The sequence below is a fragment of the Hyaena hyaena genome, unplaced genomic scaffold (genome assembly GCF_003009895.1).
Source record: "Hyaena hyaena isolate Hyena2069 unplaced genomic scaffold, ASM300989v1 scaffold_2068, whole genome shotgun sequence".
NCBI lineage: Eukaryota > Metazoa > Chordata > Mammalia > Carnivora > Hyaenidae > Hyaena > Hyaena hyaena.
Window position 1 is genome coordinate 12,340 of NW_024082699.1, and position 17,814 is coordinate 30,153.

At 40.2% G+C, this 17,814-nt stretch overlaps 1 protein-coding gene and 1 pseudogene across 1 annotated transcript in view; both read right to left on the minus strand.

Moving 5' to 3' along the window:
• LOC120227192 overlaps positions 1-10,073 on the minus strand; it is a 13,782-nt pseudogene extending 3,709 nt beyond the window's left edge.
• Positions 9,267-17,814, minus strand: part of LOC120227191 (sulfotransferase 1C1-like) — a 52,407-nt gene continuing 43,859 nt past the window's right edge. Inside the window, 5 exon segments of the mRNA XM_039225352.1 lie at positions 9,267-10,720; positions 10,953-11,133; positions 12,274-12,368; positions 13,306-13,432; positions 16,490-16,587. Coding sequence (XP_039081283.1) covers positions 10,608-10,720; positions 10,953-11,133; positions 12,274-12,368; positions 13,306-13,432; positions 16,490-16,587 — 614 coding nt within the window. The 3' untranslated portion in view covers positions 9,267-10,607.

Below are 17,814 nucleotides of genomic sequence, written 5' to 3' on the forward strand. Positions count from 1 at the left end.
ACATACAAAGGCAAACCTATCAGAGTGGTGACAGACCTATCTACTGACACGCGGCAGGCCAGAAAGGAATGGCAGGAGATCTTCAATGTGATGAACAGTAAAAATATGCAGCCAAGAATCCTCTATCCAGCAAGCCTGTCATTCAAAATAGAAGAAGAGATAAAAAAAACTTTCCAAATATACAGAAATTGAAAGAATTTGTCACCACTAAGCCATCCCTACAAGTAATCCTGAGAGGGATGCTCTGAAGGAATTGTTGCAAGGAACAAAGATACCAGAGACACCACCACAAACATGAACCCTACAAAGATACAAAGACTCTAAACCCACATATTTCAATAATAACACTGAATGTAAATGGGCTGAATGCTCCAATCAAAAGACATAGGGCAGCAGAATGGATAAAAAAACAAAATCCATCTATATGCTGTCTACAAGAAACTCATTTTAGACTGGAAAATACCTTCAGATTAAAAGTAAGGGGATGGAGAAATATATATCATGCTACGGGAAATCAAAAGAAAGCCGGAATAGCTATACTTATATCTGACAAACTGGACTTTAAATTAAAGACAATCACAAGAGATGAAGAAGGGCACTACATAATAATTACAGGGTCCATCCATCAGGAAGAACTAACAATCATAAATGTCTATGCACCGAATATGAGAGCACCTAAATATCTAAAACAATTAATCACAAACAGAAACAAGCTTATAGATAAGAATGTGCTAATAGCAGGGAACTGTAATACTCCACTTACAGCAATGGATAGGTCAACCAGACAGAAAATCGCTAAGAAATAATGGACTTGAAAGACACATTGGACCAGATGGATCTGATGGATATATTTAGAACTCTACATCCTGAGGCCAGGAAATTACTTTCTTCTCAAGTGCGCATGGCACATTCTCCAAGATAGATTACATACTGGGACATAAAGCAGCCCTCAATAAATATAAAAGAATTGAGATCATACCATGCACACTGTCAGATCATAATGCTTTGAAACTTGAAATCAATTACAGGAAGAAGTCTGCAAAACCTCCAAAAACATGCAGGTTAAAAAACACCCTACTAAAGAATGAATGGGCCAATTAGGCAATTAGAGAGGAAATTAAAAAATATATGGAAACAAATGAAAATAAGAACACAACAATCCAAAGTCTATGGGGTGCTGCAAAGGCAGTCCTAAGAGGAAAGTACATTGCTCTCCAGGCCTATTTCAAGAGATTAGAAAAAGCGCAAGTCCAAAATCTAACAGCTCACCTAAAGGAACTAGAGGCAGAGCAACAAGAACGCCCTAAACCCAGTAAGAAGAGAAATAGTAAAAATTAGAGCAGAAATAATCAACATAGAGACCAAAGAAACAATTGAACAGATCAATGAAACCAAGAGTTGGTTTGAAAAAGTAGACAAAATTGACAAAATTCTAGCCAGACTTCTCAAAAAGAAAAGAGAGAGCACCCAAATAGGCAAAATGATGAATGAAAATGGACGTATTACAACCAACCCCTCAGAAATACAAGCAATTATCAGGGAATACTATGAAAAATTATATGCCAACAAATTGGACAACTTAGAAGAAATGGACAAATTCCTAAACACACTCACTACCAAAATTCACACGGGAAGAGATAGAAAATCCGAACAGACCCATAACGAGTGAAGAAATCGAATCAGTGATCAAAAATCTCCCAACAAATAAGAGCCCTGGACCTAATGGCTTCCCTGGGGAATTCTACCAGACATTTAAAACAGAATTAATCCCAATTCTTCTCGAGCTATTCCAAAAAATAGAAATCAAAGGAAAACTCCCGGACTCATTTTATGAAGCCAGCATCACTTGATTCCCAAGCCAGACAGGGATGCAGCAAAAAAAGAGAACTACAGGCTAATATCCTTGATGAATACGGATGCAAAAATCCTCATCAAGATCCTTGCAAATCGAATCCAGCAGCATATAAAAAGAATCATCCACTAAGATCAAGTGGAATTCATTCCTAGGTTACAGGGCTGGTTCAACATTCGCAAATCAATCAATGGGATACATCATATCAATGAGAGAAAAGATAAAAACTATATGATCCTGTCAATAGATGCAGAAAAAGCATTTTCTGCAGCATCCCTTCTTAATAAAATCTCTCGAGAAAGTCGGGATAAAAGGAGCCTACTTAAACATCATAAAAGCCATCTATGAGAAGCCTTCAGCTAACATCATCCTCAACGGAGAAAAACTGAGAGCTTTCCCCCTGAGATCAGGAACACGACAGGGATGTCCACTCTCACCACTGTTGTTTAACATAGTGCTGGAAGTCCTAGCATCAGCCATCAGACAACAAAAGGATTTCAAAGGTATCAGAATTGGCAAAGAGGAAGTCAAACTTTCCCTCTTCGCAGATGACATGATACGCTACATCGAAAACCCGACAAACTCCACCAGAAGCCTTCTAGAACCGATCCAAGAATTCAGCCAACTTGCAGGGTACAAAATCAACATACAGAAATCGGTTGCATTTTTATACACCAAAAATGAAGCAACAGAAAGAGAAATCAGAAACTGATCCCATTCACAATTGCAGAAAAAACCATAAAATACCTCGGAATAAACCTAACCAAGCATACAAGAGATCTGTATGATGAAAACTATAGAAAACTTATGAAGGAAATTGAAGAAGACACAAAGAAATGGAAAAACATTCCATGCTCATGGATAGGAAAAATAAATATAGTTAAAATGTCATTACTACCCAAAGCAATCTATATATTCAATGCAATTCCAATCAAAATTGCACCACTATACTTCTCAAAACTAGAACAAACTATCCTCAAGTTTGTATGGAACCACAAAAGACCCCGAATAGCCAAAGTAATACTGAAAAATAAAACCAAAACGGGAGGTATCACCATCCCAGACTTTAGCCTCCACTACAAAGCTGTCCTCATCAAGACAGTATGGTATTGGCACAAAAACAGACACATTGACCAATGGAACAGAATTGAGACCTCAGAAGTGGACCCAAAAGTATACAGCCAACTAATCTTTGACAAAGCAGGAAGAATACCCAATGGAAAAAAGACAGCCTTTTTAACAGATGGTGTTGGGAGAACTGGACAGCAACATGCAGAAGAATGAAAGTAGATTATTTTGTCACACCATCCACAAAAATAAACTCAAAAGGTCCTGAATGTGAGACAGGAAACTATCAACACCCTAGAGGAGAAATCAGGAAACAACCTCCTTGACCTCCACCGCAGCAACTTCTTACTTGACACATCTTGTTACAGTTTTTATTTTAAAGTCTAGATTGTGTAATATGTGTGGCTACTCCACCTTTCTTTTGGTGACGATTAGCATGATAGATGGTTCTCCATCTCTTTATTTTCAATCTGAAGGTGTCTTAGGTCTAAAGTGGGTCTCTTGTAAATAGGATATAGATGGGTCTTGTTTTCTTATACATTCAGTTACTCTATGTGTTTTGATTGGAGCATTTCGTCCATTGATGTTTAGAATGAGTACTGAAAGATATGAGTTTATTGCCATTATGTTTCTTGTAGGGTTGGAGTTTTCTGGTGATGTTCTCTGGTCCTTCCTAGTCTTTGTTGCTTTTTGTGGGTTTTTTTCCCCATCTTTTTCCCCCTTAAAGAGCTCCACTTAAAACTTCTTGCAGGGCTGGTTTAATGTTCACGAACTCCTTAAATTTTTGTGTGTCTGGGAAACTTCTTATTTCTCCTTCTGTTTGGAATAAAAGCCTTGCTGGATAAAGAATTCTTGGCTTCATATTTTTTCTATTTATCACATTGAATATATCCTGCCATTCCTTTCTGGCCTGCCAAGTTTCTGTGGATAGGTTTGCTTCAAACCTGATGTGTCTTGCTTTGTAGGTTAATGATTTTTTTCCCCTTGTTTCTTTCATGATATTTTTCTTTCCTGAGGGCTTTGTGAATTTGACTATGTTACGCCTTATTGATGCTTGATTTTTGTTGAATCATATGGGAGTCCTCTGTCCTTTCTGGATTTTGATGTCTGTGTCTTTCCCCAAGTTAGGAAAGTTTTCTGCTATGATTTGCTCATATAACCCTTCTACCCCTATTTCTCTTCATTTTCTGGGACAGCTATGATTCTGATGTTGTTCCTCTTAATGAGTCATTGATTTCTCTTATTCTTATTTTTCAGTTTTTAAATGTTTTATTTATTTTTTTGTGTGTGTGTGAGAGAGAGAGAGAGCCAGAGAGGGAGAGAGAGAGAGAGAGAGAGCAGGGGAGTTTCAGAGAGAGAGGGAGGTATTGAATCCAAAGACAGGCTCTAGGCTCTGAGCTAGCTGTCAGCACAGAGCCTGACATGGGGCTCGAACCCATGAACCATGAGATCATCACCTGAGCTGAAGGCAGGCGCTTTATTGACTGAGCCACCCAGGAGCCCCTGATTTCTCTTATTCTTAAAGGATGCTCTTTTGCTTTGTTCTCTCTCTTTTATCTGCTTCATTATTCTCCATAAGTTTGTCTATGTTGCTGATTCACTGCTCATCCATTCTTGCTGTTGTGGCATCCATTCAAGTTTGCACCTCAGTTATAGCATTTTTTACTTATCCCGACTAGATTTTACTTCTTTTATCTCTGTAGAAGAGATTATAATCTATTTTCCACCCCAGCTAGTATTCTTATCAGCGTGACACTATATTCTTGTTGAGACATCTTGCTTGTATCTGTGTTGGTTAAGTCCCTGGCTGACGTTTCTTTCTGCTCTTTCTTTTTGGGTGAATTCCTTCATTTTGTCATTTTGAAGGGAGAAAAGAAATTAATAAGGTAAAAAAGATTTTTTTAATTAAAAAATTGAAAACACACACACAAAGAAAAATCAAATAAATGATGCTAGATTCTAGGTGTGATTTGGTCTGGTTATTGAAAGGAGCTTGATTGATTAGAGAAAAAAGGGTGGAAATTTAACGTTAAAAAATTAAAAACAACACAAACACAAAAACTCACACACAAAGTCAAATAAATGATGCTAGATCCTAGGTGTGTTTTGGTGTGGTTATTGAAAGGACGTTGGTTAGTTAGAGAAAAATGGGGAAAAATTAAAATTTAAAAATTTAAAAATAAGACACACACATATACACAATCAAATAAATGATGCTAGATCCTAGGTATGTTTTGGTCTGGTTATTAGAAAAGAGCTTGATTGATTTCAGAATAAGGAAAAATTGAAATTAAAGATTAAAAATAACTCACACACACAGTCACACACACAGACACACACACACACACACAAAATCAAATAAGTGATGGTAGGTCCTTGGTGTGATTTAGTCTGGTTATTGAAGGGAGCTTGATTGATTAAAAAAAGGAAGGAAAAAGCAAAGAAAAGGAAAAAAGAACAAAACAAAAATAATGAAAAGCAACAAAAAATTTGAAAATTTAAGAAGATGAATTTGATGAAATAGAATAACTTCAAATGATGGAAATAAAATAGAATTTGAAAAGTCTACAAAAAGTAAAATATTTAGTTTAAAAAAGTAAATTTTCTTAATAAAAATTGAAAATAAAAATAATTTTTTATTATCTTTCTGCATTCAAGTAAAGGACTATAAATGGAAAATAAAGAAAAAAGAAAATTGAATAGATGGGAGAGTGAACAGAGTGAAATATGATTAATATTACATCATTTTCCCTTAGAAATCAAACTCTGAAGCACTTAATCGTCCATAAATTAAGCAGTTGGAGAGATTTGTGGTGTTCCTGAAGAGCGAGGTTGGCCTTGTTTGGTGGGACTTAGTGAAACGACTCTGTTCTACACTAAATGGCACTGCTTAGGTTAGCTTACTGGGGTGGATTGTTGTGACGTCTGTAGGTGTGTAGGCGCATGCATGGGCAAAGTGAAAATGGTGTCACCCAGGTATCCAGACTAGTATCAGAACTCTTTGCTCTCCCTGATGAGGAATTGCACATGTGTACTTTGTTTTTGGTTTCAATTGACTCCCACTTTTACAGTGTCCATAACCACGTGGTCAGGTTGCCAGGTGGCGCCTCATTCCTGAGTTTTATCTGAGACGTGGCTGTATTTCCCTACCCCTCACTTCTGAAGAAGTCTTTCACCCACACAGATCATCTGGGGGAAGGTCCTAGCGAGTGACGGCTGGGTGCCAGCTGCACCCATGAATGCTATTGAGACCTTGCTGTTGCCAATGTCCAGAGACTTATGGTTGGGTGCCAGCCTGTCCCAGAAAAATATTATGTGATCATGTAGCAGCAGCGTTTCCGAGATTATGAAAAATCTCACATGGCCTGAGGATCTCCCAGACTCACTCTTCTGGCAATTCGCCCTATGACCAGAGGACCACTAGGTATTTGAGCTGTGGAGATTCAGACTCTGTGCTCCCCCTGTTTATAGAGTCTTAATGGAATTTAAACCCTCTCCTTTCTCCTTTCTCTCTTTTTAGTTCAGTCCCTTCGACTGTTTCCAGCTTTTTCCACTTTCTCTCCAGCTGCTTTTTTTTTTGGGGGGGGGGGGTTGCTTTTCTCATACTCTCTACCTGTCTCCATTCTCTCTCTGCAAGCAAAAACAGCTCCCTGCCCTCCATGTCTCCTTTCTTCCCCAGTTCACCTCTCCATGCTGTGTACTTGCTGAGTTTTGTGATTCAGGTTGGGCATATTGTTGTGTTAATCCTCACCTTAGGAGCTGGGCATCTCTGCTGCCCTGGGCCCTGCTTGGGCACACTTGGCTGGAAGTACTGCCCCCACAAACCTCAGAAGGAGGCAGGTCCCTCCTGGGTACACACACTCTTATTGCTGGAGGTGTCTTCACTGTTCTTTAGGAAGCAGAGGGAGAAGCTCTGGCAGTATCTAGATTTATGGGGCTTCAGTGTGATCCCATCCAGGAATTCTGCTCTTGGGCTCTAATGTAGGGGGAGCCTGAGTCTTCATAAATATGGACCTTCAGTATGCCTCTAGACTCATTCACATCAAATCCTGCTCCAGCTAAAGCAGACCCAGAAACTCAAGTCCAAGACTAGATAGTAGATGATATTTCAGGCTTTGTTAGTCCCTTCTTTGTTGCTGATGTTTTTGCAACAAATCTTTTAAAATAGAAAACCCTCTTAGCTCCCATGCATACAAATGAATATGAATTTGTCCCAGTGGCCATAGTTTTTCAGCCCCTATGACCCCTAGACCAACAACCCAAGAGGGATAGAGAAGGGCAGGGCACTGATGATGAAAGAGGATGGGTGTTTTCCACTGAAAAGTAAGCGTCTCAGAAGAAAGCTGGTCATCATATTTCTCAAATATAAACTCTAATTTCTTCAAGCCAAAAAAAATAGATACCTAGAAAAATTTAAGAGTTTTTATTCCCATATCTTGCCTTCCTTTATCCATCATTTTTAAAAGTTTATTTATTTTTAGAGAGAGAGAATGAACAAGGGAGGGGCAGAGAGAGAGAGAGAGAGTGAGAGAGAGAGAATCCCAAGCAGGATCTGCACTGTCAGCTGTCAGTGCAGGGCTTGAACCCATAAACCATGAGATCCTGACCCAAGCTGATATCAACTGTCAGATACTTAACAGACTGAGACACCCAGGTGCCCCAACATTTGTTATTATCATTCCATATATTTGAATTCAGAGTATTCCAGCTTATATGGACTTAAGTTCACTGCAGATGGATGTTTTGAAATTCCATTAACAGCAAACCCCACACAGGTTTATTATGATTGGGATGAGGAAGGGATAGAAGACTGTTGAATGCAGGGTGGGAACGATATCCTCTTCCCCCATGGTAGGCAATGGGCTTGGTCACGTTGGGTGGGGAACCTATAGAATACAAAAGAGCAAAAGAAGGGCCCAGAAGCCCAGGACAATAGATGCTTGGAAGGACAGAAGGACCAGGCAGGCTACACTACTTTGGGAAAGGGGAGTTTCTGCCCAGGGCTCCCCCCCACCCCAACTTTTCCATGACAAAGACATTCTGATCCCAGAGCCCTGCTAGGGAAAAACTGCCTTTCTGGGAATATATTCACTAAGCCTCAGTGTTTTTCTTTTTCTAAACATGCCAGTTAGGAAGGTTTGGGGATTTGTTAGATAATCAGAAACGATCCCTGAAACCCCAAGTTGTGATGACACCGTTCGAGTGACCATTGGAATCAAGCTGCAGCCTGGAGGAGGCTCAGGCAATATGCTCCAGCTCCAGGAGTGTGCTGACTAGCAAGGGGGCTAGTCAGAGGGTGGGGACGTGAGTCCACCTAGCTCTGCTGGGTCCCAGCTACTGATTCTTAGTCATCTCATCCCTAGTTAAGTCTTCGGGAAGTGTGACCTGATCCTTCAACTTATTATGGTTTCAGGATTCCAAGCTCAGTTCCATTTCCCATTATTCTGTCTTTCTCTCTTTCTAAGTGCATGGCTCCAAATCCCTTAACTATGAATATTTACAATATCATCTTGCACAACCATGGTATGTAGAGGAGTGTGTGTGTGCGTGTGTGTGTAAATATTTAATGTATGATTAGAATAAAAGTTCTTTTAAATGTTTCCATGATAACTGAGAATATTAGATTGCCCTGGGTACATGGATAGTATCCTTCTTCATCATCATTATTTTATAGGACTGGGACCAAAGGCTTAAAATTGAATGAAGCCTGGAGCACCTGAATGGCTCAGTCAGTTAAGCCTCAGACTCTTGGTTTTAGATATGGATCATGAGGTAGAGTCCGGCTTTGGGCTCTGCTGACAGCATGGAGCCTGCTTGGGATTCTCTCAGTCTGCCCTCCCCTCCTCCCTCTCAAAATAACTAACTGGGTAACTAACTAATTAACTAACTAACTAATTAACTAACTAAAATTGAATGACACCACTACTTCTTCTTAATACTCCAAGTATTTTTTTTAAAGGGTATACCAGAATTTTGTAAGAGAGAAATCCATGAATAATCTGTAACTGAAGCTAATGGAGAATATAAGAATGGAATTTATTTTATTTTATTTTATTTTATTTTAAATTTTTTTTTTTTATTTCTAGGAGACAGAGAGAGAGACAGCGTGAGCAGGGGAGGGTCAGAGAGAGAGGGAGTCACAGACTGAAACAGGCTCCAGGCTAAGAGCTGGCAGACAACACAGAGCCAGAAGCGGGGCACGAACCCACGAACCGAGAGATCATGACCTAAGCGAAAGTCGGACGCTTAACCGACTAAGCCACCCAGGCGCCCCTGGAATTTATTTTATATTGAAAGGAAAAAGAATCTTACAATTCATAAAAGAAGAACTGCACATTTTCCCAAATGTGAACTCCAGATGCATTGTGGATATTCCTTTTATTTGCCCCGATCATACTGTGTCGACAAAGGGAGTTGCTACATGCTTGTTGTCTACATTTTTAGGTAGCTCTTAGAATGTGAGCTGGAAATGTGGTGTGAATGTTCACTGATAAAAAATGTATTTACCATTCAGTCACGCTGGTTCACTTCACCATGTATTTCCTCAGAGCAGCCTGGCACTGCACAAATACTCTACTGGATTACCTGTCATGTGGTTAATAGTTTTCATGCTTAGAAAGTATCATGATGAAAGAATGCATACAAGGCTTCCTTTGTTCCTGCACGGAGTTGATAATATTCTGTATACTATGATTTAGTGGCACTGGAATGTACTACTCCCATAAACTGTACCTTCCTGACATTCTTTTAAAATAACACATTGATCTTTGCACTCCTTGTATAAATGATTCTAGACACTTTCTTGAGACAGGTTTTAGTGGGGGAAAAAAAAAACCCAGAACATGATTACATGTGTACCTGAATAATTTGTTAATATTGACCATTTTGCTAAGAGCTTCGTTTTAAGAAGCATGAAAGATGATCCTTCTAGAGATATGATATTCAGATTTCTTTAAGTGCATGTGGTGCTGGTATTTTATTTTCTTTGATGGAGGGGAGCGAATTTGAAGATCCCCCACCTTCCTTCTAAAATTCCTATCTGAAATATAGTTTGTTTTCTGCCTACCGGCCTTGCGTTGGCCTCAGAAGTGAACTGTTTCTCTTTCTGTTTCTTGTGCTGCTCATCACTCATTTCTTTCTGGTCTTTCTCCATGTCTAGCTTGAGACAGCCTAAGTCAGGCACAGCTCACTGGTTTCCCTTCATTTTACCTTCTGTGCTTCATATATTAATACTTCCAAGAGTTGGGCCATCCTCTGTGTCTCATTGTTGATGGTGAAGGATAAAACCTGATTCCCCTTTAACATTTTCCATTGTGTTACCTTCTCCTTCTCTGCTCCACATTCACTTTCTCTTATGCTGAAGTTTCTACTCTTCTTTATTTCTCTCTATTCACAAATTTTGCATCTTGGCAGCCAGGCTATTGTGAAATAGTGATGGGGTTATATCACGGGTTTGCACGTGAGCACACTGTCATGTGGTAGGTGTCTATGCGAATGATCACGTAGTTTAATTTTAAACTCCTACCCAGGATTTGGTTGCCTTTGGATGAAGTATATCACAGTGGAATAAAATCTACTGATGTAGGAAATCTAAAGATTAGAGGAGATTTTAAGGATTCTTGATTATGAGACTCAAATATCTAAAATCTAGGAAGGGGGTCCTTGACTGACAGACTCCCTGTTGCCCTCAGATCTCCGTGAGGAAGGTAAGGGTACTCCCTGCCATCTTCTTCTGGTAGTCCTTGTCAAATTCTTCATTCTGGGCCACAGTGAAATAGCTCTTCCAGTCCCCAGGCATCCCTGAAACAGGGCAAAGTCTCAATGATTACCACAGAAGAGTACAGGGTGGAGTGAGCACACTCCCTTGGAGCCAACACAAGAATGGGAAAAAAAGGAAGTTTGCCTCTTAAAAATTATGTAGTGTCATGGACAAGAATGCATAATGGGGTAAGAAACATTTCTGGAATACTCTAAACAGATCATGGGGACCACAGAGTCCAATCTGGCATCTGAGAATATAAGTCTTACATACCTTTTCTCATAAAAGGGGAGATAGAGTGGTCCAGGAGGTTGCTAGGAAAAGTGGTGTAGTTGGCCATTGGGTTGTGCTTCATTACATTGAAGGAGGTGTGATAGATTATTTTATTCAGAATTTCCTCTGGTATTTCTTTCTCCAGGAACTTCAAAATCTTCTGAATTTCCCGTTTTGGGTCCTGGATGTAGAATAGTTATACAAAGCAAATAATTTTGAATTTTCCATTAGGGATGACATTCTGTGTGGCAAAACAGTGTTTGGGGAGGAATGAGTTAAGGGGTCGGTTCAAATATATTCAATAGACATCCCTCAGATGACGACTACATGCAAGGGTGCTGCCAAGACCCGAAGATGAGAGCTGTTCCTGCCCTCAGGAAGCTTGCCGTACCATAGGGAGATGAATGTAGACATAACTAATCAGAAAATATGTTGTCCACACAGAGAGAGACATGAGATTTGTATAAAGCAGCAATTATGTCTCCTAGTAGAGATCAGGAAAGGTTGTATAAGGGAGAAAAATGTTGCAGATGAGGCACAGTGTGACTAACTCTAGTATTTGAGGTATAAAAGATGGCAAAAAAAAAAAAAAAACGTTGTTAGTTTAATAGAAGGTCAGTAAGGGGATAAATACAAAGGGATCTCAGGTTGATGCAGATATGTGAATTCCTATGCACTGGTTCTTTGATCAAAGAGTTGCAGAAAAGGAACTATAGCTTTTGATTAGTTTTCTCAGCATTCACACAAGAAGCATTCTGTAATTCTAGGAAACTTACCCTTGGGTTCTGAGAGTGATTTTGTCCTGCCTCTCATACACAGTGACTTGAAATGGAGAAATATCCCAATATGTGAGACCAATCCTGCCAATGTTTATCTGGAGTAAATAGTTTGTGATGTGGGCCTGGTGTCTGGAAGAGGGAGAAGGAAACTCCCTGAACATTCACCGAACACAAATAGGTACTTTACATATGTGATCTTATAAATCCTTATGATAATTTCATTAGATACAAAATGAGATGATACCCATTTTGTAGGTGAACACATGGTTCATAAGTGTCAGGATTAATTCAACTATAAAAGCATGTGATATTTCCTGAGGAGGAAGGATCTTCTGGGAATTGTGAACTGAAGCAAAGAAAAATGAGAAGAGCAGAGAAGTAGTCAGAACTTTCAAGGGTAAAACTGAGTCAAGAAGAGTGTCATGGAGAGAAAGGACTTGCACTGAAGGCTCTTCTGTGGTCAAGCCCACACACAGGATCCCGACTGTGGTTTGCTGCCCTGGAGAACATGGTGGTCTGATGTGGACTGCACTACCCCTCACCTCCTTCATGTCCTCATAGAAGACGTAGAGAATACGGTGCTGGTCTTTCACATCCCACCATCCCTTCACATGGTCATACCAGGAGCCCCATAGCACTGGAGGGAACAAGAGAGAAGTGGGAGCGGGGCATCGATATCCATTTGAAACTTATAAAATGAGCCTGGATGTCTCAAATAAAAGGGAAAAAGACAAAAAAGTAAAAGACTCCGGCAGAATTCTTATTTGCAGAAGAAAGGAGCTTCTTAATATTCAGAGAGATGATAAAAAGTATTCTGGATTTCTTGGTTTTATATTTCTGCCCTGGAACTTACTAGCACATTAGAAATTGTGTAGTTGCCAGGGATCATAATCTTTCTTTCCCTTGCCTCGCTACATGGTGCCTAGATTAGTGTGACACAATGAATATTATCTCCTAGTAGGATGATTTTGATTCCTAAAAATCTATGATTACCATGTATTTGGTCACCTTTTTGCTGTAATGGTGAATTAGAGGAAGAGAGGTGCCCTGGATGCCGTTTGTTGGCCCTGCCAAATTCACTCTGCACCCTCCTTCACCCTGTGAGGTTGACCTCCAGGGACTATGGCAATGCCTCCTTTGTGCTCAGGCTCCCACGTGGGCTTTGACAGAAAAAGGTACTCACAGGCTTTTGGAAGCAAGAAGAGAATAAGGAAGGTATGTTTATTTCCCTGATGCTCTTCCTGTTGGCTCACTGTGGTACTGTTTCCCCTACTGATGGTTTCAGCTCCTGTTAAGGGGCCCTGTCTTTTTCCAGGGGTGCAATGGCTCCTGTCTGGTACTCATCCAAGAACACTGTATTTCCACTTGTTTGTTTCTTTAAAATCTGCTCAAACCTTCCTAAATAGTCTCTTAGCTAAATTCCCCCTTAAATGATCCATTTTGAATGTACCATCACATCCTCCCAGGACCTTGATGACTACAATCATTCAATGAAAACCCATCCTTTCTGAAGTCAGCAGTGAACAAGAAAACATGAATAAGGACATCTGCACCCACAATTTCATCTCACTCACCTTTTCCAGCTTTGAATGCCTCAACAAACTCCTCCCATGTACCAGGGTTAGGTATTAATTTAGCCATTCTTGAGAAATGGTAGTAGGACACCACAGTGTCCTTTGCATTTCTAGCCACATAGATAATCTGAAACCAGCCGGCAAAGGGGATTGAGATAGAGAGAAAACAAAACAGAGAAATATTATCTCTCACTGCAGAGGATCTTGTTATTGGAAGAATCTTAGACTATCCCATTTGAGCATCTGAACGTGTGTACATTTTATTTTTTCTGATCAGGATGACCACATCTTCCAGTTTGCTCAGAGTTCCAACGTACATATGTGGTCTTAGATAAAGATTATGAGCATTCCCCTTTTCTTAAAAGTATTCTGGTTTGCATGATAAATACTATGGTCACCCTAACTATGATATTACTGGAGGCTAAAGAGACCACTGTGTTTTTTTTCTATTGCATAAGGTAGGTCCTCCTTGGCTTGTACTAAGTGAGGACTCTAGGTTATTGTATGGGGGTAGCTACTGCAGTCAGCCATTTGGTCTCACCTGCACATGATGAACTGCAGCTTTATAGACTAATGATATCACTCCTACTTTTCATATGTGGTGAGATTGCAGGACCTTTGAGGGCAGTGCTACGTCTCCCTTTGGAGCTGCTTGTGATGATTCTTCAAATTGCAAAAGCAGGGGTTTGGTCTGGCCAAGGAGAGCTGACTTCTTTCCTTCGTGTCCTGTGTTTCCCTTTTTCCCATACCATCCAGATTCCCATGCTCACCTGTGCTGCTGTGTGAATTCAGCAGAGCTGGGGTGGACAAGCATATTAATGGTGACACAAGCATTTTCTTGTATCTCACTTACTGAACAGAATTTCTGTGTCCAACACAACAATTCACCCAGTAGTATTTCTCTCTCGGCCAATCTCCCCACGCTCTTCCTTTCCCAGATGCCTTTCACCCAACCCTGTCTTAGAGGAGTACAGACCCAGCATGCTTCTCTGCCTTCTTTCTTACTGGTTGATTTTTTTTCTCAGATATTTATGAAAGCATGTAGGGAACCAAAAAGTGTGACACAACTGCACCATCTTATAATGTAAATATATTTCTTAAAGCTGGATTTGGTTATTGCCTTTCTGTAAGCTTGAGTAATTGTGAAGGGGAGGTCTGGGCTAGATGGGGAGCATAGTCGGTGTGCTTGTGGCAGGAGTCAGATGACTGGGATATGACCTAATGCCCAGTATATTTTCTGAGAGTCTGCTGACCAGTCTGTGTGAATCCCCCATGGATGCGGTAACAAATTACTAGAGATGAAGTGGCTGAAACAATAAGAGATCTATTCTCTTGTGGTTCTGGAGGCTTGATTTCCCTGAGCTCAGGTCAAGCTGTTGGCCCTTTGGTGGCACCTGCGGAGAATCCCTTCACTTGCTGTTGCTAGCCCCTGAAGGCCACCTGCATTCCTTGGTTCTTGACTCAATCCCTGGCTTCACTTGTCACATCTCCTACTTCCTTTGATCTTCTTGCCTCCCTCTTATAAGAATCCTTGTGATGATACTTAGGGCCCACTTAATAATCCAGGATAACCTTTTCATCTCAAGATACCCAACTTAATCAAATCTACAAAGTTTATTTTACCGTATAAGGTAGCATTAACAGGTTCTGTTGATTAGCACATGGATATCTTTAGGGAATGGTTGTTTAGTTTACCACTGCATCATAAAATGAAAAATGTTGGGCTAAACTCTCTACTGTCACTTCCTACTCAAAGCAGCCTCAATTCCAAGCAGATAAAAAGAGGTGCTGCTATTGAGATTTTTACATTTTTAGGAGGATTGGTTTTATTGAAAAAAGTGCTAGTATGATGATTAACAAAATGTTATTGTGTCTTCCCACATTGAATCTACAATACGTGGGGGAGAAGAATGGAGGAAATAGTGGGGGAGAGGGAGAGAGGCAAACCATGAAAGGCTCTTGAATGCTGAGAACAAACTGAAGACTAATGCGTGGGAGGGGGGTGATGGGCATGGAGGAGGGCACTTCTGAGGATGAGCACTGGGTGTTATATGGAAACCAACTTGACAATAAACTATTTGTAAAAAAAAAAAAAACATTTGGAAATAATATTGCTTCTTGAGCAGAATGAGTCATATATGAATGATCTATCTGTGGGAATAAAGAAGAAAGTTTTCACAAATCAAGTTAACCTGGGAATAATCTCATGGAAGCAGATAAGGAATGGGACAGCCTATTGGTATGTGGAGTCCTATGCAATTGTAGTCAACCTTGTTTGGAGATGGGAGATGGGCAAGATGAAGAGCTGTGACTCATGGAACCCCAGAAAATACAGAGTCAAAAGCAATCACTTGCCCTGTGTATCTACAGTACCACACATAGGGGAAAGTGTCTTGGCTAAACAGACGTGACCCTTATGGTTTTCTTGGTAAGCATATAGTATAGGTCTCTAAAGTAGCTTGCTTGCAGGGAGAAGATGTGCCGGTCTGGGTGATACAAACATTTTGATTCTGCTGGATGGCTACACTTTTCACTGCAAGTTTGTAAGTTCATATTGTGCTCATATTACATATTTCATTGAATTTAAGACTCAGTGATGAAACAGATATCAAAAAGAAACACTAGTGTTTTGGTGTACATTACACATTGAACCTGAACCTGGAAGTGTCAAAATAAATGAAAATTGTTGAAAATGGAGGACATAGTGGTATAATGGCTCCTGGGAGCTTGCTCCACAAGTTATGCCGTAGGCGTGGTCAATGTAGTATCATGGTCTTATGGCTGTCCATCCTTCTTTGTGTTGCTCTACCTTTCCCTCCATAGGTTTTCCATAAATAACTCCTTTTTATGCCTTTGCTCCTGCTTCTTAGATGATTCAAACTAAGATAAAAACCTTCTTCTTGAAATATGTGCTTTGTTTCACCACTTGCTGTCTTTGGATGTGGCTTCGTTGGCAGCTAATCAGAATGATTTTTTTCTGAAAAGTTCCTAATATGTACCCAGAAATAATATTTTGAAGGAAAGTTGGATCCAGGATGGAGTATGTGGGAATGTGGGGATAAGGCTACCATCTGATCTATACCTCCATTGGTTATTTGTCTTTCAACATCTTTGATTGTTTCCACTTAGAGACAGTGTTTGTCCATATGACCAAAATTGGGCTTGAAAAGTTGGCTTTTCCTACCTTTGAATTTTCTTTCCAGAAGGAAGGTGGCAGCAACTGAACAGGCAGGTGAGTCTTCATAGTTCTGGGAGAAGGCATTTTCTGGGCCAGATCCAGACCTGGGAAAGAAGGCCACACCATTTACTTGACTATTTTTCGTCAGCCTCTTGAATTCAATATTATTGTTTTGTTAAACATCTGGAATGAGATTTACTGAATAGTTCGCTTTGCCTAAAAGTATGGTTTTACATGTCTATATGCTTCCCTCCTGATTATTTGATGAATTGGTTGTACTTGTGTGGGAAGATGAAGATGCTTTGCGAGGTCTGAGGTTGGTGATAACTATGACCCCAACAACCAGTTGGATATTTTGTCCTTTGGGGTTTTCTATTACTGCAATGAGTAGTAGATTAAAGCAGCTGGAGAAGAGCTGGTGTCCCTCTTGACATAGGTGGGCTATAGGCCAGCTCTATTAGGCCAGCAGTTCCATCAGTCTTTCTTTCAACCTCTACTTTCCAGGCCAAGAACTGCAACAGCCACTAGTCAAACACCACACTGGTCTCTGGGCTGCACTATGTTTTTAGATGAGAAATGGAGCCTTACAGTAGTCAGGTAATTTCAGTAATTTCTCCAAGGTGGTAACAATGACAGCCAGGAGTGAAAATCAGTTAGTTTTTGGTGGGCAAAGCCACTGATGGGGGGTCAGGGGAGGCGTCTTAAGAGACTTTGTGGAAAGGAGTAGAGAGGCAAGGAAAAAGTAGATAAATCACAACAAAATCCTCCCTGGAAACAATGTCCAATGCTGAGGGTTAAAATACCAAATACAGGCTGGGGTTTGATCACACATTACCAGTGTCAGGGAAAGGGTTTGCCAGTGAGGCAGAGAGGCAGCCTTGGTTGGAGAAACAGCTTCTGGTGGAAAATCAGAAGTGGGAGTAACCCCCTGGAAACCTGGCAGTGATGGGAAAAAAGGAAGTAAGATAAAGAAAATTAAAGATCCTGCTGAAACGAAAGAAACAGCAGCATACCGATTCCTCCTCCCCACCATCCACAATGCCACCTGTGAACAAAACGGCACAGTGGAGCGCAGAATGCACAGAAGAAGGTGCTTTCAAACTAGAAACTGTGGTAATAAAATGAATACAAGCAGAACAAAGCGGATCTCATGAATACAAAACTGCTATAAAAAACAGAAAAAGTATCGAGGCCTTTAACCTAATGAAAAGTCTCCCCTGAAAACCAACTACAATCCTAAATAAAACTGTAATACAATGCTCCAATCTTGACTAAATGTTGCAATCAAATGTTTGGGAAAAGGAACAAACAACTCAGAAATACAAAAATTA